At 36.6% G+C, this 21,137-nt stretch overlaps 1 protein-coding gene across 1 annotated transcript in view; it reads left to right on the top strand.

Moving 5' to 3' along the window:
* Positions 1 to 758: 758 nt before the first annotated feature.
* The window catches only part of CFAP47 (cilia and flagella associated protein 47), a 578,552-nt gene continuing 558,173 nt past the window's right edge, over positions 759 to 21,137 (top strand). Inside the window, 6 exon segments of the mRNA XM_063084619.1 lie at positions 759 to 953; positions 5,829 to 5,980; positions 10,536 to 10,651; positions 16,742 to 16,880; positions 19,056 to 19,284; positions 19,729 to 19,889. Of these exon segments, the coding sequence (XP_062940689.1) occupies positions 759 to 953; positions 5,829 to 5,980; positions 10,536 to 10,651; positions 16,742 to 16,880; positions 19,056 to 19,284; positions 19,729 to 19,889 (992 nt within the window).

Genomic DNA, 21,137 nt, shown 5'->3' with positions numbered 1-21,137 from the left:
GCACCTGGTGTTTTGAAACAGTAGAGGAAGGATGAGAAGAACCACCAGGGAGCTTGTTATAAATACAGATTCTTAGGCCCTGCTCCAGATCTACTGAAACAGACTGCGTCTTAACAAAAAAGACCCTGATGATGGCCTTTTCATTGTGTGTGTGTGTGTGTGTGTGTGTGTGTGTGTGTGTGTGTGTGTGTGTGTGTGTGTGTGTGTTGGGTAGACTGTAAGTTATTTTACCAACCTCTATTGATTGGCATTTGTATTAATCCAATATTTTGGTATCATAAGCAATGGAGTGATGGAGAAATGCTAGCCTAAAGGCCACTGAACAGGACATCTAAGGGACCCTGACTCTGTTTCCCCTTAATGCCTCCGTTTCTGCTGCTTCAATACTCCACTCCCCGTGGGCATATCGCTTTCACTGATCTTGAAGCTTTGTTCTTAGAGAGGTCCAGGACAATGCCCCACCACGTCAATGCCATCTTAAAATCCTGCCAGGCCATAGCAAAGGGAGATGCCCGTGGGGTTCCGGATGTCATAGTGTGTTTTCCAGTTACTCTGGTGACACCCGCGACCCCGGAGTTCTTTCATCAGACAGCTGCAATCTCTATTCAGGTTGCCGGTACGCGCAGTTTGGGCGGCGCCATTGTGAGCAGGTCTGGAAGCTAGCGCGTGGCGTCCAACGGTTGCCTAGCGACGGTCGTCCATTCCAGTTCGCGGTCGATCAAGTCCGCATTCGTTTGCCGGCTACCAAGAGGGCAGCCATGGACACGGAGAGGGGATCCCTCGTCCCCCGGGACATAGAGAGCCCAAAGAATGAGATACAGCTGCGAGTGACCCCGTCGGAGGTGAAGTTCCTGAACACGCGGGCCGGGAGGGTGTACCGCCTCCCGATTACTGTACACAATCTTGGCCATTGCAATCAGAAGATCCGGTTTCGGGAGCCCATCAAGCCGCAGGTGAGACACTAAGCGGTATCAAGCAAGACCTGGAGAGCTCTGGGGCTCTGAGAATACCGCCTCCCTTTTTCTCCAGGGAGCACACACCTAGCTTCTGCGGGGATGGGGGAAGGATTGGGCCTAAGGCGCATGTGTGTGTGCGAGTGCGCGCGCTTTTTGTTTGGTTTGCCCTTCTGCTCGGGATTGAGAGATGGGGAGAACAGGGCGGGGAAAAGCTTACCTAGAACCTCCCCATTTCTTCTTCCTGGGTTTAGAAAGAAAAGAAGGGATTTCAAGACTGTCTACTTGTAACAGTCCCAAACCTGTGTACCTTGGCTTCATGATTCTGTAGTTGTCTATTTTGAATTATGAGAACAAAATTCTCTATTAACTGCCCTTTGAATCATAAAGTGCCTGATTACTCCAGGACATGTAGAATTAGTGGAAACGTTTATTATTTCATATTTTGACAGACATTTGTTGAGTACCTGGTGTGTAACAGGCAGTAGGTGTGAAGAATACAGGATCGACACAGCCTTGTCCTCACAGAACTTAGAAACTAGTGGGCGGATTTTAGTACCACCATCAAAATTGATGTTCTTAAAGTCTGTCCCTATCTTCTAATTTAAAAGTGGACAAAATTTCATCTTTATCTCACTGTGTTATCTTAGATTATGTGTATGAATGGATGGCTATTAGTTCACTATGAACACAAGTTTTCTGGGAGACTTTTAAATGTGATAAGAATTTTTGATATGTAAACAATAGATAACTGAACGTTTTCAGAAGATATTCCTAATGATAAATAGCAGTGAGTGCAGCTGGACTTATATGTACAGAAATGAAATGATATCCACAATTTTTAAAAAAATATATGTATTTGTACTTACATAAAAAACCTATGTCAGTGATTAGGAGGGCAGTAAGAAAAGGACTTTCATGTTCTATTTTCTACTCTTTTAAAAAAATGATTTAGTATTTACCTACACTAAAGTACACAGATCTCAAAAGTAAAGCTTGATAAATTTATATATATGTGTATACATACAGGTAGCCACCATCTGGATCGAATCATAGAATATATCTAGCACACCAGAAGGTCATTAGTGCCCCTTTCCTATAGAACTTAGAGTAATTACCCCATAGAGGTGAGAACTATTCTGATTTCTAACACCACAGATTAGTTTTGTCTGTTCTTGACTCTCATAAAAATGGAATAATGCTTTAATAAATTTTGAATTTAAATGTTTTTTTTAGAAGGTACATCTCAAGAGACTGATAACTACTCTTTTAACCAAAAAGTACCTGATTACTCCAGATACTGTAAAATTAAGGAAAAGGTTTATTATTTCACTACTTTAGCACATATTTATTGAATAATTGAATATATATTTGAAAATTTTTTTTTATAACTCAAGCTGGCAGTAATTCCTGGATGTGGACAAACACTATGTTATGAATGTTCCGAGTACACTTGTACAGATGGTTTTGTGCAGTAAGAAGAAAAATTATGTAATTAGTTTTATTTTGGTTTGTAACTAGATTTATAATGGAAAACAGTTCGGACCACAGGTCTTAACACTGACAAGGGAATAGCCAGATATGCTTACTAGTTAGAAGACAATATCAGTGTGAATTTTTGCTGTTGTTGCAAAATATACACTCCTGACCCTTCATAGGAATAAAGGGTATTAGGGAAGAAATGGTTTCATGAAAAATGCATTAATTGTCTTGGGGAAAATAAGAAAAAGTAAAAAGAAGGTGCTGTGTAAAGAAAATTGTCATCATTATACTCAGCTAGAAAATGATTCTCCTAACATACAGCATTACTTGTTTTTCCACTCTGACTCAAGAATTTGCATTGAACCTATGTACTGAGTACCCACTTGTGCCATACACAGTGCTATATGTCATCTACTGTGGGTTGCTGGTAGAAAAATGAGAAGACACAGTCCTTATCTTCAAGGAACGTAGAGTTGATAGTCTTGTGCCTGGTTTTCAGTGCCATCACTCAATCTTACCAACACTATCCATCTAATAGTGTTTTGCTGACTTGCGAGGCCTCTGGTTTTTTGGCCAGGCTACTCTTAGTTATAATTGCTTCCTTTCCCCTATAGCTCAGAGTTCCTTTTCTTTTGACCAACGTTTTCATTCCCCCCCCGCCCCCCCCCCCCCCCCCCCGCTGCAAGAATCACCCCTTTACAAAATCCTATTCGTTTTTTAAGGTCAACATGAGGTCTCATTTTCTCTAAGACTTCCATTATATTATCCCCAAATTATTTCTGCTCTACTAGATACGAATTGCATTTACAGACATTCCTTATACTTTGGACTTGTGTCCCAATGACCCTTGGTAAATATTAGTTTTGCCTCAACGTTCAGTTCACAAGCTGCTAAGAGTAGGGATGGTGCCTTACACACCTTTGCATATCACTAAGAATGCTCAGCCACTTGTAGTTGACCAAAAGCATATGCTTCTGAAGTACTTTTTTCCTTTCTCGAAGCTATACCTTCTTTAAAGGAAGATAGTCACACCTGATACATGGACTTCGAACAAGCAAAGGTCTATGTGGGGAATAATACGTTTTTCTTTTTGTTTGTTTTCCTTCTGTTCTGTAATTGCAAGGAGGTTGTGGGTTGGAATATGGTAGTCGTGAGGTATCAGAATTATTGTTTGCTGGAATTAAGAAGTCCTCAGACCAGTGTTATCAACAAATCACTCCATTTCTGTATATATTTCTTTGCTACAAAGCACTGTTTAGATTCTGCCTGGCGTTAGAATCCTCAAATAATAAATTTCAACATGACTTCACTGACCTCACTATTACTGACTGAGGACACTTTGCCTGAAGAGGTTGGCTTATTAGCTGCCTTCTGAGAGACTATTTTGCTTATTCTTGTCTCTGCTTGTGTCTGAACTATTCCTACATCCATAGTGAGCACCTTTCTTGCTTCTTCCTTACCTTTCACATCCATCCTCTAAGCTTAGTCCAAGTTCACTAATTTGTAGCCCACAGTAATCACGTCCTCTCATGGAGTTTTGTTATATTTACGTTTGAATCACTCACATGACACTTAATTAGTCCTTGGCTTATATTATTTAATTTTCATGTGGTATATAGTTTGCTTTCCTAAGGCAATTATATATTCAGGAGAGGTATTCTTTCCTGTTGGGGTAGGAGTTTGAGTTCTAGGGTCAAATAGATATGTGTTTTTGAATCCTTGTGCCTAAGTGACCTTAGACACTAATTACTATGGATCCCAGTTTCATCATCTGTATCCTGAGATCCTTAACATCAGCCTCATAGGACTGTAGAAGTGTCATGAGTGAGTAATAGCTGTAGAATGCATTCATAAGTGCCCAACAGATATCAGTTCTTTTTCCCTTTATATTTTTCCTGGAGTCTAGCAAATGCTTTACTAGGACAAAAGTAGTTTTTCCTCCTTGTTCTATTCTTCTTTTACATTTTCTCTAAGTTATGAAGCCTTAGTCCCCATGCAGAAAGTATATAAGGTACTACATACTTTCTGTATATAAAATACATGCATTTATACAAACACACAAGAGAGTACATCACAAAGTTCATTGAAAAATAGAGTTAAAAGATAATGCCAATCCTTCCATGAACTTTTTGAAGACACCTTATATGTATACATGCATGCAATTATGTATTATGTATATGTATTGTTAAAAAACAAAATTACAGCAAATCTAGTTTTGTAGAACTTAATTGCTTTAATTGTAATTCTAGAATAGAGCAGTAGTCTGGACCAAAAATAGTTCAGAATGCTTTACCCCACCACATGTGCAGGTCATATTTATAGCTTGAGAAAAGGAACTAATTCACAGAAAGACCTGATTGACTGCAACCAGCTTTTGCGTTATATGGTCAAGTTTCGGCAGCGTTCCGCCTCTGATTGACTGGAGGTTCAGTTGCCATGATTGACTGAGTTCAGCTACTTGTTATAAGAATATATTCACAGGTTAGGTTATAGTCTGTTTACACATCAGGTTGGATTACATATGACCATCTAGGGAGAAACCTGTGGGCCAAACTTAAAATATGTGTGGAGGCATCTTTAGGCCAGACTTATTTTAACAGTAAATATGAATGAGCAACATTTTTATTAGGTTGCTGTTCCTTCTTGCTATATTAGATTTTAAGTTGCTTAGAATGGAGGCCACATTAGTTCTGTAAGTCTGCATATTTCTAAAGCAGCCCATGAGCATTAACATGTTTCTTGATAAACTGCATTGTTGGTTTCAGTTCCTGTACTGTTGAAAGCATATCTTAAGAATCAAGAATCTGATAGATATAAATATGAGCATTAAATATTTGCCTTTAGGCACAGAAAGACAAATATTGCATGATCTCACTTTTATGTAGAATCTAAAAAATTGAACTCATAGAAGTAGAGTAGAATGGTGGTTACCAGAGGCTGGGTGGGTTGGGGGATGAGCAGGGAGAGGAGAGAGGAAATGTTGGTCAAAGAGTACAAACTTTCAGTTGTACAGGAGGAAAAACTTCTGGTGATCTGTTGCACAGCAAGATGACTGTAGTTAATAATAATATACTGTATATTTCAAAACTGCTGAGAGAGTGGATTTTCAATATTCTTACCACAAAGAAATGATAAATATGCAAGGTGATAGATATGTTAATAAGCCTGATTTACTCATTCCATAATGTATACATATATTGGAACATCACATTGTACCCCATAAATATATTCAATTATTATTTGTTAATTAAAAATAAAATTCAAGTTTTTTCCTGTAAGGCAGGAATAAGACCTATATTTTGATAATAATATACACTCCTAACTACAATTGCTCACATTATTTCCTTATAAGGAGTTAAGATGTATAATTTGATTCTTTTTCTCCCATTAAAGTTCAAACTGATTTTGACCAATTTGGATAAAGCACTTGCTTCTGGCCTTCAGATGACAGCTACTGTGGAATATCATCCTGATAAAGATGAGGACACTTTTGACCAACTACTTATTTCAGTAGGAAATAAAACAATAGAAATCCCTCTAATTGGGTATGTAATCTCCATATTTTATGCTGACATTTTGAGCACTCTTGAAATAAAAATAAGGGTCAAGTTAATATTTTGTCTGTTCTCTGACTTGTATCTAAGTTTCCTTGCAGCTAAACTTAAAGGACAAATTTTTATAAAATTGTGGTGTTTGTAACAAATGGAAGCCTTGTTCTCTGGTATTTTCTATTAAAATAACTTAAAAACACTTAACAATTGAATGTATTATTAGTTGGAGTTGTGCAAACTCATATTCACATTTTGATTTAATTTTTTTTTTTTTTTGGTCTTTTTCGTGACCAGCACTCAGCCAGTGAGTGCACTGGCCATTCCTATATAGGATTCGAACCCGTGGCGGGAGCGTCGCCGCGCTCCCAGCGCAGCACTCTCCTGAGTGCGCCACGGGCTCGGCCTCACATTTTGATTTAATTTTAAAGTACTGTCCTATTCGCTTCATTAAATTTTAAATAAGGCAGATGTTTGTATCTGTTTGCTTCTCTCCATTAGATTCTGAAAATTTTGAGGTTCAGGGGAGTCTCAATTGCTTCTATCTTTTAAATGGTATATGTTTGGCAAATATTTTGTAAATAAAGTTAATCCAACTGTATCCGGACAACCCCCTAATGGCATGAATGGAGTGTGATTAGAAAAACAACAACAAAAAAAACCCAAAAAACAAAGTACTCTCTTGGAGTGAGCATAATTGATTATTACTTCAGACTCTTTGTATATGGATCAGACATGTAATGCCCCTTCTGCTTGTTGTGGAGCTAATCCTGAGGAAGAAGGAAGAAGTCAACTGATAAAGAAATTGCATGATGCTTTATTTCCACGTTTCTATATATCATTCTGTACTTCCAAAAGTGCTCTAGTAGAGAGATGATATTATTAAGGATTTTTTTATGTATCCCTAAAAACTATGTCTGTCTTGTGCATTTTAAAATATCTAATATTTTTCATCATGAGTTTAAATAGATGCAAAGATGTGATTGCATACATATAGTAAATGTTACTATTTAAAAGTAAGATAGTTACACGCCTCTTTAAAATGTATCCAGTAAGATGGAAATACCTTAGTGACCTGTAAACCATTGAAAATTTTACTTCATCCCTTTTTTCCCTCAGTTTGTAGTCCCATTCCATTTTTCAGCACAACATCACATCATAGTGTATTAGCATTATTTTTTATTGAAGCATAATTGATGATAAATATTTTGGGGGTACAACATTGACTACTATTACCTGTGTACAACATGTGTTGATCAAATCAATATTATTAACACATTCATTATTACAATTTATAGTTATTCTTTATGTCCTTTACCCAATCTCTCCTCAATGCCCCCCCCCCTTCTCACCTCTAGTAACCACAGATTTGTTCTCTCCTTCTGAAAGATCAATGAATTATTGTGGGCTTTCCTACCTTCCTTTCCTTTCCCTTCCTTCCTTCCTTCCTTCCTTAGCACCCTCTTATGAGTGAGGACATGCAGTATTTCTCTTTCTGTTTCTGGCTTATTTCACTTAACATAATTTTTTCCAAGCTCACTCTTGCTGCTGCACATGGTGGGATTTCTTTTTCTTTTTCTTTTTTTTTTTCTTTTTTTTATGGCTGAGTAGTATTCCATTGAGTAAATATACCACATTTCCTTATCTGGTCATCTATCAATGGACATTTAGGTTGGTTCCGTATTTTGATTATTATAAGAAGAGCTGCAATGAACATGGGAGTGCAGGTATACCTTTGACATGATGATTTTCATTCCTTTGGGTATATACCCAGATGTGGGATTGCTGGATTGTGTGAAATATCTATCTGTAGTTTTTGAGAAAACTCCATACTGTTTTCCATAGTGGTTGTACTAATTTACAGTTGCACAAACACTGCAGGAGTGTTCCCTTCTCTCCACATCCTTGCCAGCATTTGTTATTTTCTGTCTTTTTGATTATAGCCAGTCTAACTGGGGTGAGATGATATCTCAATGTGGTTTTGATTTGCATTTTCCTGATGACTAGTGATGTTGAGCATTTTTTCATGTACCTGTTGGCCATTTGTATGTCTTACTGTGAAAAATGCCTATTCAGCTCCTTTGCCCATTTTTTAATTTGATGGCTTGTTTTTTACTGTGAAGTTATTTGAAATCCTTGTATATAGCTACTCCTGCTTGTTTTGGGTTTCATTTTCATGGTATATCTTTTTCAATCCTTTCACGTTTAGTCTGTGTGTGCCTTTACTAGTGAGGTGAGTCTCTTGAAGTAAGCATATAGTGGGTCTAGTTTTTTAATCCAATCAGTCTGTATATTTTGAATGAGGATTTTAATTCATTTATGTTTAGGGTTGTTATTGACAGGTATTGTTCTACACCTGATATTTTATTGCTTTTTGTTTAAATGTTTTGAATATCTTTTGTTCCTTCTTTCCCCTTTTATTATTCATCTTCAGTGTTTGTTGTTTTTTTGAGGTGGTATGATTTAGTTTCTTTTTTCTTTCTTGTTCTCATTTTTGTTTCAACAGTGGCTTTTGTTCTTTCTTGTGTGTTCCTAATAGTGATTATCATTTTTCAGATTTGGGATGTAGGACTCCCTCGAGAATTTGTTTCAGGGCTGATTGTATGGTGGTAAGCCCCTGTAGTTTTTGTTTGTCTTGGAAATACACTACTTCTCCCTCATTTATAAAGGACAGACTTGCTGGGCATACAATACTTGGTTAACAATTTTTTTCTTTCAGTATTTTGAATGTATCATCCCATTTTCTTCTGGGCTGTAGAGTTTTAGTTGAGAAGTCAGCTGTTAGTCTGATGGAGGCTGCCATATAGGTGATTGACACTTTTCTATTGCTGCTTTTAAGATTTTCTCTTTGTTTTTGAGCTTTGCCAGTTTGACTATCATGTGTCTTGGGGAGGATTTTTTGGACTGAATCTGTTTGGGGATATTTGGGCTTCCTGGATCCAAAGGTTCGTGTCACTCCCTATACCTAGGAGGTTTTCCATTATTATTTCCTGGAGTAGGTTTTCAATGCCTTTTCCTTTCTTCTTCCCTTCTGGAATGCCTGTGAGTTGGATGTTTGTGTGCTTAAGGTTGCCTACTAGCTGTCTTAGATTTTCTTCATTTAATTTTTTTTCTTCTTTTGTCTGCCTGGATTATTTTGGAAAGACCATCTTTGAGATATGGAATTTTTCATTCTGCTTTATCTAACCTGCTGTTTATGTTCTCAGTTGTGTTTTTTATATCATTGAATGACTCCTTAGGTTCCTGGCATTCTTCTACATTCTTTTTTAAGGTATTGATCTCTTTGTAAATTTCCTCCTTCATATCTAGATATTTTTTCTTGCTTTTCTGTGTTCTCTAATTGAGTCTTCTCTTATCTCTTTGAATTTTTTAAAGATTGTTGCTCGGAATTCTTTTACAGACATTTCAAGAGTTTCTTGCTCTATGGTGTCTAGTACTTGAGAATTACTGTATTCCTTTGGTGGTGTCATATTTTCTTGTTTATTTGTATTCCTAGTGTCTCTTCATTGATGCCTGGTCATCTGGTAGAGCAGTTATTTCTTCTATTACTCTAGTGGGCTTTGAGGAGAAAGACTTCCTCCTGTATTTGCAGGCTCTTCTGGTAACTCTTCTTGTGTTGATGCAGTCAAGTGTGTGGTGAGCTGCCTGCAGGGTGGTCCTGGCTGTTTCTATGGCAGTGGGTCATCATTGGGCAGCAGTTGTTGTGGCAGTGGCTATGGTAGACCACCTGCATGGAAATGGTGTTTGTGACACTGCCTGGTATTGGGATACAAACTCACCTCCTGGTCAGGCTACAGGAGGGGAGGGGGCTGCTGGGACCTTTTTGGTGGGTGCCCTTTCATGGGGGTGCTCACTCAGCTGCTCAGCTCTTGGTCAGTCAGTGGGAGTGGAAGGAGTTGCTGGAGGTAGTGGAGGCTTCCAGCTGGGTGCCCTTTTGTGGAGGTGCTCACTCAGCTGCTTGGCTCCTGGTTGGCATTTCCTGGCTTCCAGGTATCTGGGCATTCTCCCTATGGCTCCCACAGCCCCTGCTGGTAACAGCTGGACTGGGTCTGAGGTGATGCCACATGGGGCATCTAAGAGCAGCCAGAAGGGATATTAAGTGCCTCCATGCCAGAAAGGAAGACCTGTATTACATTTTTATGATTAGAAGTTTTATTCACCATCACCAGGAATAAGATGCATATGCAAATATGTATATAACTTATACCCATATATATGTAAGTATACATATGAACATATGTTCATGCATTATACATACAAATATGTGTATAAATAGATTTCCTTTAGTTATAAATCCAAATATGTTTTTAACATTTGTTACTAATGATATTATTAATATAAATTGATTTAAACTCCATGTGTCTTGTTTTAATATCTTTACTTCATAATTACTTTTATTGACAAGTATGTCATTGGTAGACCTGTAAGGAAACTGAAATGTCTCTTAAGGTGTTAAGATAAAAGTGTCTGCTTATGTCTGTATATAGATTTAACTGTGAGGTTGTTATAATTGTTAAAATTAATGATGTCGCCCTCTTTTCTCCTCCCCTAGGTTGATTCCATCCTGTCAACTGGAAATTGCGTCAGTCGTTAATTTTGGCAAATTGGTTGCCAATAGCAAAGTGTATTGTAAAGAGATTCATATCATTAACCATGGCAAAGCTCCAGGTAAATACTTGCTGTCATATTAATTTTCTTGTACTTTTAGAAGAGTCAGTTTTATTTGAAATGTATACCTTGTGTAATTAATAGATTCTCTGATTCATCCAAAAATATGTCTATTATTTGAAATAGCTCACAACCAAAGGGCCTTAAATAGTATGACTCTAAAAGACTGATGGGCAATAATTCAGGAAAAACTGAACCTGCTTACTTATGATCTTGATTAACACCACCTGACTCTGAGATGACTGATGATCTCCCTGAAGATAGGAGGCAAGATGGTGTCATAGGAATGGCATAGTCCTTCCAGACATCCAGAGACAGAATTAAGGCATAGTGACTTACTAGCTTAAGGCTAGTCATAGGCACTTAATAAATATTTGTCCTTTGTCTCTGTCATATTCAACTTTGAATTCACAGCATAGTCCCTAAAAGGCTTTTGCTAATTTTTTGCTGAAAGAATAAATGCTTCTCTCTTCTCCAGACTGGATTATTTCCAGAGATTCTTACAATGGCCTTAGAGTTTCCATAAAGAGGGGTGTGTGTGTGTGTGTGTGTGTGTGTGTGTGTGTGTGTGTGTGTGTGTGTGTGTGTGTGTGTGTGCGTGCATGCACACTTTTCATTGATAGCATGCAGTAGGCATAAAATTGCTTATCCCTTCAGTTTTCTGATCAGATTGTCAGCATCTAAGGTTGAAACATTGCCATTTCTCCCAATCCAACATGAGGACTAGCTCCAGACAGGGAGAATATTTTCTCTGAAATGGCTTGTTGAATATGTATTCCAAACCTCTTTCCACTAACTGAAGTTTGTCTCTGGGGTCACCTGATTGGGCATTGGAAATTATTAAGACAAAAGCAGTCTGTCACTTTACTAAATTCTTTCTAGGATGTAAAGGAATAAAACTCATAACTGTTCCTCATTGAATGTTACTCATTTCACTTTCCTTGCTTTGGTTTTTAAATGAGTGAATGTCTGATGCCTGTTGGATTATGGAATATTAGGCTCATTTGTGGTCTGACTCCAAGGTTAAGGATGGAGTCTCATGGTGAGTGATTATGGGCTGTACAGACCTTTAGATTCTCTGGTTATATTTAAGGGCAGTAATGCGTAATTGAGAGATTTTTATTTGTATTATTTTACTTACCAAAATTTCTCTTAACTGTTGTCTATTCAAAATCATTTAAAATTTTGATCACAATAATATATCCTCTTTTTATTCTAAAATCTCATCAAGTTGTACAGTTTTATTGCATATAAAACCTCTCTCTATATAAAAAGAAAAATAGTTCTGATTTTAATTGAATATTTAATATCATTTTACTTAATAAAATAAAATGAATAAAATTAAGCTGCAGATCTTGGTCGATATATTTTAGGAAAAACAATCTACATTGGCTACTAGTATTGTGTTAATATTTTGTCTGTACATAGTTTTGTCCTAACTTGGCTAGGTTTATTATAACTGAGTACTGTGAAACGTTGTTTTCTATTAGCTTACGAACTGAAACAAATCGTTTTCAAATAACATTTTCTTAATGTTGACTTTGCCCCTTATTCTTAGAGTTGAATAATATTATTGTTTCCACCATTACCAAAATTCATAACATGCATTATATTCACAGTACTAAATGCATGTAAAGTGTCATAAAGTCTTTATTATCTACAAGCACAATATATAAGTATTCATGATAATAACAATGTATATTCATGAAGAAAAACACTTATGCACAAAATAGATTCAGCAACAAAAATTTATTTTAATAAAAATTTTTTAAAGTATTTTATGTGATAAATATTTTATAGTTTTTGAGCTAAAGTACAAATGCCTACAAGTTTATATGTGTACTTAAGAAGACACTAAAAAAATTCACACTCAGCAGATTTATGATTTGTATAGCTTTGTTTTCTTTCTCTGGTAGTGTCACTGGAGTTATTATCTTTGGTTTTGCTTGACCCCAAAGTTTATGTAACAACTTCTTGATGGTTTATTTTAATAGCCTATCATGGAGTAACCATCCATGGATTTAGCTAAATCTTGTTGAATGCATTTTGTTTTCTCACATATTATAAAAATGGTTCCTAAGTTTACTGACTGTGCAAAGTAGCTCTTGTCTTTTCTTTCTGAAGAGACATAGTTCATTCTTTAAGATGTCTTTAGTAAAAGGCAAAAGATTTATGCGATCTGAAGAGAAACCAGAGTATAGGATGTCTTTAGTATTAGTGCTTTGTAAGTTAATGAACTCCATGATCCCGTTTACAATTTTATGGTATGATAATACCCCCTATTGTCTCTCAGCTTTTATCTTTGAAGATGGAAAAAAAAAATTTTATTTTAGCATGCCTTGAATTGCAGTTATTTCCTCCTTTCTCTCAGCATCCTTGATTATTTGAGTAGACTTTGCCTGCTACAATGTTAAAATATAGAAGAGTCTCTAAAGTGCCTAAGTGTGATCCTTACACACCATTTCTGGGTTTGAATAGCTACCTCAGACCTCATCATCCTTTACATTTATTTGGAAATTTGGTAAATTGAACCAAACCCAGAAGTTATCATCAGGATCTTCCTTAGTTACCCAGAAAAGCATCTCCTACTTATTCTCAGTGCACTCAATAAACCTTTGTTTAATTGATTTGGTTCAGTGATCTCTCAGAGTTTTAGTGAAGAACCATTAAGCTTTTGATGAAAGGTGATTGAACTCAGAGGTAACCCGTTCCATCCCATATGAGCATACTAAAGAGTCTTTAAAAATTAGTCATTTGGACACATGTGGAATCTGGTACATCCTTAGTGTGCTTAGACTCAAGGAAACTTAAAAATTGCATAAGAAATAACACTTGCCTTGGATATGTGCACTTTATAGCATCCTATAAAACTACAAACTCTGGTCACCCTGGCTTGATCGTATAGAAACTTTGCACAAAAATCTCCTTAATAGCTCCTAAAAGTATTTTGGAGGAGTATAGGCAAGGTAACAATGTACACTTCAGCACTCAATGTCTAAAGTGCTTCTCTAGAGAAGGTAGAACCCAGATTCATAAAACACATAGATTTTTGCAAAGGACCTTACATCTCTGACATAGCTGTGGGTACCATTACGTCTCTTGTGCTGTCCTAGGTCTTATCTGTGACCAAGTCTATTTGTTTATTTTACATAGCTTATTAGCAACATTTGACATAGTTTGCCACTACCGTCCTCTTGGGAAAAAAGCAAAACAAAACAAAGCAAAACACCACTTTGGCTTCTGTGACCCTTCAATTTCCTATATAGAATAGTGGTTATTAGCTCAGATCCTGGAGTGAAGTTGATCAGGGCCCAAATCTTGGTTGCACCATTTACAAGCTGGGAGGCCATAGGCAAAGAATTTACTTCTCCTGAACATCCATTGCCTCACATATACATTAAAGAGAAAGATAATACCTTCCTCTTGTAATTGTGGTGATGGTTAATAAAATGCTTAGTACACTCTGGTGTATATTAAGTATCCAATAAATATTAGCTATTGATGTTATAATTATTCTTTTTCTATTACCTCTCCCTTCTCAGTTCTCTCTGTTTTTATTTCATTTTAGCATTTATTCATATGTATTTATGGGGTACATTGTGCTGTTTCAATACATGCATATGCTGTACAATGATTCACTTAAATAGAGAACATAGCTTTGTACACATTAATCCACCACTTCCCCTCCTCCTCCCCACCCCCATGTAGACTGCTGTTCCTTTTTTTGGTACATTAAAGTGAGTGATCCTTAGGGTGTGCCATGGACCTTCATGGCTCCTCAGCCAATGTACTCTCCATGCTCCTCAGTCAATGTACTCTCCCTGGGTGGTCACTTCCACTCCTTTTATTTCACTGATTACTCCCAGATCTATACAATACTGAGCTCATCAGCTTCCTCCAATACTTCTTTTCTCTTTTTCATGGAATGTCACCACCATGTATTTGGGCAAGTTAGAAACTTGGCAAAATGCTCGACACCTCTTTCTTTCTCACCACTTATCCTCTTATTCAGCCATAGCAAGCTTTGTCTATTCACTTCCTACTTAAGTCAGTAATCCTACTTTTTTCTGTCCCATTGGCCACTGTTCTACAACAGGCCATAATCTTCCCTTACCTAGTAACTACACCAATTTAAATTATATCCTTGAAATCACCCCTTATCTCCTTTTAATTCATTTTTCACACAGTATCCAGTGTCATATCTGAAAAGAGATAAAAATCTGATCACAAAAGTTCCATTTGTAACACCTGTATTCAATGACACTCTTCTCTTAGGATAATGTCCTTGTTCCTGTTGTTAGCAATTATAAAACAAAGCAGACAAATAGTTTCTCGTATTAAAGTTATATAAGACATGATAATGTTGATGTACCCACTATTTTAATATGTTTAGAGGACTGAACAATGTTTTTTTGGCTTTTGGGTTGTTCTTGAATAAGGTTTTGAAGCATTCACTTAAACGCTTTTGTCAAATTATGTCAAAGTGGTTACAATATAGGAAGCTGTTTCACTGACTCACCCTTAACTGAACTCATTTTTTTTTCCCTCTAGAGAACTGAGTCAATAATACCTATCTATTTGAAATGGATATAATTTTACATTTTTTGTTTGATTACAGATAAAAAATGAACCTTAAATATTATGTCACTAGCACGTCTATAAAATGATCAAATTAACAAATTGTATTATTTTGCATTTGTTTACTTTTTCCATCAGGTCATTTCTGAATTTAAAAAAATGCCTTTTTATATTTTCAGTACCTTTGTTCTCCTAAGTTAAATAAATAATTTTGGAAAATACCATTAAACATGATTCAGAACTGGTGAATTGAGAATTTGCAAAATTGTTTATGTTGGCGGTATGCTCATTTGTGTTAATATTGTACAATGATAGCAAAGAAACTAGTGATTTGCTGCTTCCGTTTGTTGGACCTATTTTGAGCACTGCTTGGTGCTAGGCAGTATGTGGGGCACTGGGACCACAGAGATGAAACATAGATAGTATCTGATCTCAAGGACCACATGGTGTACTGTAGGCACCAAACATTACCATAAATTATGAACTATTTCTGCTTGTAGAATAAGAAATCTTTGTCTCTTCTTTCTCATATGCCATTTGATTCCAGAAACCCGTCCCCTTTGCCCTTATGCCACATGTATCATATAAATCCATCTCCAAGGAAGTGGTAGTGGCTATAAGTGTGAGCGCTGTGGCCAGAAACATTCGAGTGCAAATCCCATCTCTATTAGTTAGTTACTAGCTCTTGTAGTTAACTATTGCTGTGTAACAAACCACCCCAACATATTGTATCTTAAAACAGCAATTATTTTTCATTGTTCAGGTGCATGCTGATTGGCTTGTAACATGACTGATCTAGGCTGGGCTCAGCTGGGTCCTCTGCTTTAAGCTGGGGCTATTCTGTTTCTCATTTCAGGTCTGTGGGTTAGCTGTGTAGGTCTGCCCCATACTTGCTCATTCTGGGGAATAGGCCAAACGAACAGCAGCTATTCGGGAGAAACACTTCCCACTTTCCATGGTGGAAGTGCATTTGGGTTGGAACTGGCATGCTTCAATTCCACACACACGTTATTGGCCAAAGCAAATCACATGATCAAGCCCAAAGTCAAGGGGTAGGAAAACACACTTTGTACATGATAGGGTAAGGGTATGAATGCAGGGTAGTGTAAAGTATTGGGGTCAACAATCTAATCTACCACACTAGTTGTGTGATGTTGAACAAGTCATTCAACACTTCTAGGCTTCTGTTTTCTTATTTGTAAAATGGAGGTAATGATTGAATCTGTATCATAGAATTGTTATAAGGATTAAATAGGATAACATATGCAAAGCTCTTAGAATAAGTGTCTGAACATAGTAAGGAGACAATATATTTTAGCAAATGATGAGGGTTGAGTTCTAACACTAGACACAAGTTTTGGGGGTGACCCAAGAGACTGGACTTATAATTAAAGCAGTTATTCTTGATCTACAGTAAACCGTCTACTCTGTAATGTGTCTGTCCCCTACCAAGGGTATTAATGCAACATTGTAAGGATCCAGATGTAAACCATCTGCTCTTGTTCTCCTTAGGCACGTTTAACACAGAATACCAGGGCCTATTACCCATCCTCATTTTTCCAACTAGTGGTATTGTGGAGCCTGAGTCATCAGTGGTTATCAAAGTGGATTTCTGTGCAGACCAGCCAAGAATTGTAAAAGAAGTGGCAAAGTGAGTGTATGGTTCTTAATTCTAATGTAGATCCCAATACTCTCCTGTTTCAATCTTCAGATGTGCCTTTGTGTTAGCTCCTTTGTTGTTAAATTTAGCATTCATTTACTTAGTCTCTACTATATACCAAGCACTAGGGTAGGGTCTCAGAAATGGGAAGAGATAGAGGATGGCGTATGGGTACGCATATGGGAGACCCTATTTGGATTTCATGGGGGTGAGGGAATGGACCAGGGAAGAGCTTCATTAACAAGTGGATATTTGAATCAAACACTAATAGGTGAGTAGGAATTAGCCAGGCAAAGAGCAGTCATGTGAAGAGCAGTGGTGTGATTGTGTGTGTGTGTGTATGCGTGTATGTGTGTGTGTGTGTGTGTGTGTAGGGGAGGTGGATGTTGGTGATGAGAGTGGGTTAGAGAAGTGATTTCAGGCAGAGCGAGTTGAAGTCTTGAAATCCTAGAGACAAAAAAGACAGTATTTACACAATGAGGGATCTGAGGCAATGAAAAGTCAAAGAGATGGAGGTAGGAAGTGATGTGAGATGTGACCAGAGAAACAGAATAGTGCAGGATTCGGTAAAGGGCCTTGTAGGCAAGCAAGCATTTTTTATGCTGTATGTCTCAGTTCATTAGTGGAATGTGCAATCAATATAATGGGTTACCACCAGTATTCAAAAAAATGAAATAGAAAATATCAAAATGCATATAGGAAGGATAAATGCTGTTTTGTGAAACTTCGTATAATTGTGTGTGTGTGTGTGTGTGTGTGTGTTAATTACATTTCTAACTGAAGGTCACAGTTATAAATATTTGAGAAGCTCTTGCGAGCCCTAATGGAAGCTTGGGTTTTATTATGAAGACTGAGAAGTCTCCAGAAGGTTTTAAAACGGGAGTGTCTTCATTAATGTGTACTTTAGAAAGGTCGTGCTAGTAGCAGTGTGCAAAATATATCAGGGGGTACAAATGTGGATTGGGAAAACTAACTAGAAACTACAATAGTAAAGCAAGAGGAAATTGATAAAGGCCTGAGTTAAGGTACAAACTGGGAAGATGGAAAGAAGTATGCAGATTGCAGGTACGTTGTAGATTTGACTGAAGGTGATTGATTGTAGAAAGGGAAGGTAAAAGGAGGGAGAAGTCTATGGGTGAAGTTCTTCAGATCAGTTTTAGTATGTTGGAACTGATTTGATTTTCAGAATTCTGGTGGAGCTGGTTAGGGCCTTTCACATTTGTCTTAATTCCCAGAGAGAAATTTGGTCTAAATGTATTGGGTTGGGGGTCATCAGTGTATAAGTGGTAGATGAAATATGAAAGTGTTGAGAATAACTCTGAGAAGAAAGGTACAGTGTGAAAAAGTAAGAGGGAAACAACACTGCTGATGGAGTTTACAAAAAATCTAAGTCTTGGAATAATGAGAAGGTAGGGCCTGAGTGAATTAGAGGCAAACCAGAAAAGTATAGCAAGGAAGCTAAGGGAGGAGAGATGTGCAAACAGATGCTGTCAACGATGCCCAATGTTACAGGCCATAATGTAAAATAAGGACTTGGGTAATGGTTGTGGAATAGTGAATTATTTGTGGTATTTGATAAGGTCTAGATTGAAAAGATCATGTTTATGCCAGAGAGGGATAAATGTAGGAGAGCAATTCCAAAAGAGAATCGAAATTAGTCTGGAAAGTGAAGTTTTATGGGGAGATACTCATTTCAGCAAAGAAGTGGGTTTTTACTGAGATACTTTAGATTTTAGGGAATTAAATTGTTAGGATGGGAATGAGATTGGCTGTTGGAGGACAGGATGAGTTAGAAAAGAATCTCATATTCTAGAACTCGAAAGTACCATGCAAATCATCTAACTCTAGTATTTATGAAATAATTGGTGATATGGATATGCCGTGGAGTTCTTTCTAGAGTCAGTTCTTGAGATTGTTTTCCAACTTTGTTGTTTCCTGTAGACAGTTAATTAAGTTGCACATATACCATTCCACTGTGTATATTCAGACAGGCAGAAGGATTTGATAATGTTTAGTATGTGTATGAAAGGAACTGCTCTTAGACTGTTGAATTTTAATTATAATTTGTCTTTATAAAATGTTTCTTTCTCCAAATGTTTAGGAGAAAAATAAAGTATATAAATTTCTAATTAAAATATGTGTATTGCATATTTAATTATCTTGTAGAGTGACTTTGCAAGGTCGTCCTGATATACTCTTGAGTATCAAAGCTCATGTGGTTGAACAAATTATTGAATTGTTAAACATGAGTAGTGCCAAAAAGTTGGAATGCATACACTTTGGTACTGTTTTCTTTGGAGCATCTAAAATCGAACGTGCACTTCTATACAATAATAGCCCACAACCCATAAACTGGGTAGCTATAGTGCAAGATGATTCCGTTGGAGAAGAATTGGTAAGTAAATGGTACAACAGAAGAATATCAGGTATTATGATTCGAAACAGATTATTTTAAATCTACTAATAACCAACAAGCTGTTGAATTATCCTAAATATGTCTTAACATGGGCAAATAGATTTTTTTTCATATATATCCAAGGGTAACCTCCAAAAAGTCAATACATTAATCTAATATTTATCTTAACATATATTTGAAGTAAACCAGACAAGTGCTTCTTGTAGATGACTAATTGTGGGGATTTCTGTTCTCATCAATTTTTCAATACTTCTTTAAATGTTATGATGTGCCTTGATCAAATTTATGTATACATGTTACTTTAACTTTTTTATTCTCTATTTCCTAAATTCTGAAATTTCAATATTTATTTTATGACCTCTTAAAATATTTTTGGTTTGTGTTTTGCCTTAATACTCATTTATCTCTGATTTTATATTACAGGGTACAAATATTCGACTAAGAACTGATATTGCTTTAAATAATCTCACCTACATAAGTAAAATAAAGAACATAGATATTACCGCTTTTATCTCCTGTCTTCCTAATGAAGGGACTTTACTGCCTTATCAAAAGATTGTAATTACGTTTTGTTTCAGCCCAAAGTAAGCAAAAATTGATTCCATTGTAACATTAAGCATTAACGGAAAGTATATTAACCATACTTCCATCTGATTGGTTTAAATATTGTCAGAGCAAAACCTGCCAGAAGACACAAATCAGATTTTTCTTGTTATGGTTACAGATATATCTAACATGAATAATATTACTTCCAATAATTCTAAACATTGTTCTAAATACTTCATCTTAAATTAGCAATTTCTCCAGACCTTGTGGAAATGAGGTGGCAGAAGTGCAAGTTTTGGGTTGTTCTGGATTATAGCTCCAATCTGATTTGTTGTTCCTACAGGAAGAGGTGCATGCAGTATGCTCTAGGTACCTCCAAACAGGATACAGTGCTCCTGGCAGGGCAAAATCCTTGCTGATTGTCATGAGTATTAAACTTACAGCACCTGCTTGGATAAATCACACTTGTTTGCTGAAATTCATGCAGATTTTTAGCACTTAGTCCAATGTATAGTTTTTACAATTCCATGTACTTGGTTTTGTTATTTAATTTAAAAGTATTTTTGGAAATGCTATTTTAAATATATAGCCGCAATTGCAGGTAGGTTGCAGTGTATGTCAATGCCTGCTCCAACTGCAAGTATGTTTACCCTTGTTCGTGAGAGGGTGATGTTTATTGTACTTCTTTTTGTGGCAATAGGGTCGCCTGGTGATATCAATTGCCTGTTGAAGACCAAGTTGTGTTTTAATTTAAGGTGGTTAATAAATCAAGCAATTGTTTTATTTGTGCAATCTCTTTATATAATTGCCTTATAAATGATACCTTTACAAAGGAAGGGTTTTTTTTGGGGGGGGGTGAATCTATAAAATTCTATTTAATACACAACCTTTGAAATTCCAAATATTCTTTTTCATGGCACCATGTTAACTTCATTTGAGAGTCTAGCATGGACTCATATATATGAATATGATTTGAAGCCTTAGTTAAATGTGTTTTGAACACATGATTTCTATTGCTATTTATTATTACATGTTAGCTTTTTGTGAATGTATTTGTGTATCCATTGCTAGAAGAGGTGACCTTTAGGTAAGGCTGGTAAAGATAGCCAATAAGAGGGCCTATGATGTAACCCATCTCTGTCTTTGGTACTACTTCTATTCTTCCCCTCCTTCCTTTCCTTTTCTCCTCTAACAAGATTAACTGTTACCAAATCTTTTTCTCCAAATTACTTGTCCACTAACAAGAATGTGGCTGGCAATACGCACTTAGTTCACTGGGGGAGACA

The sequence above is a fragment of the Cynocephalus volans genome, chromosome X (assembly GCF_027409185.1).
Source record: "Cynocephalus volans isolate mCynVol1 chromosome X, mCynVol1.pri, whole genome shotgun sequence".
Lineage (NCBI taxonomy): Eukaryota > Metazoa > Chordata > Mammalia > Dermoptera > Cynocephalidae > Cynocephalus > Cynocephalus volans.
The sequence above is the reverse complement of the archived record's forward strand: the minus strand, read 5'-3'. Positions and strand labels throughout refer to the sequence as shown.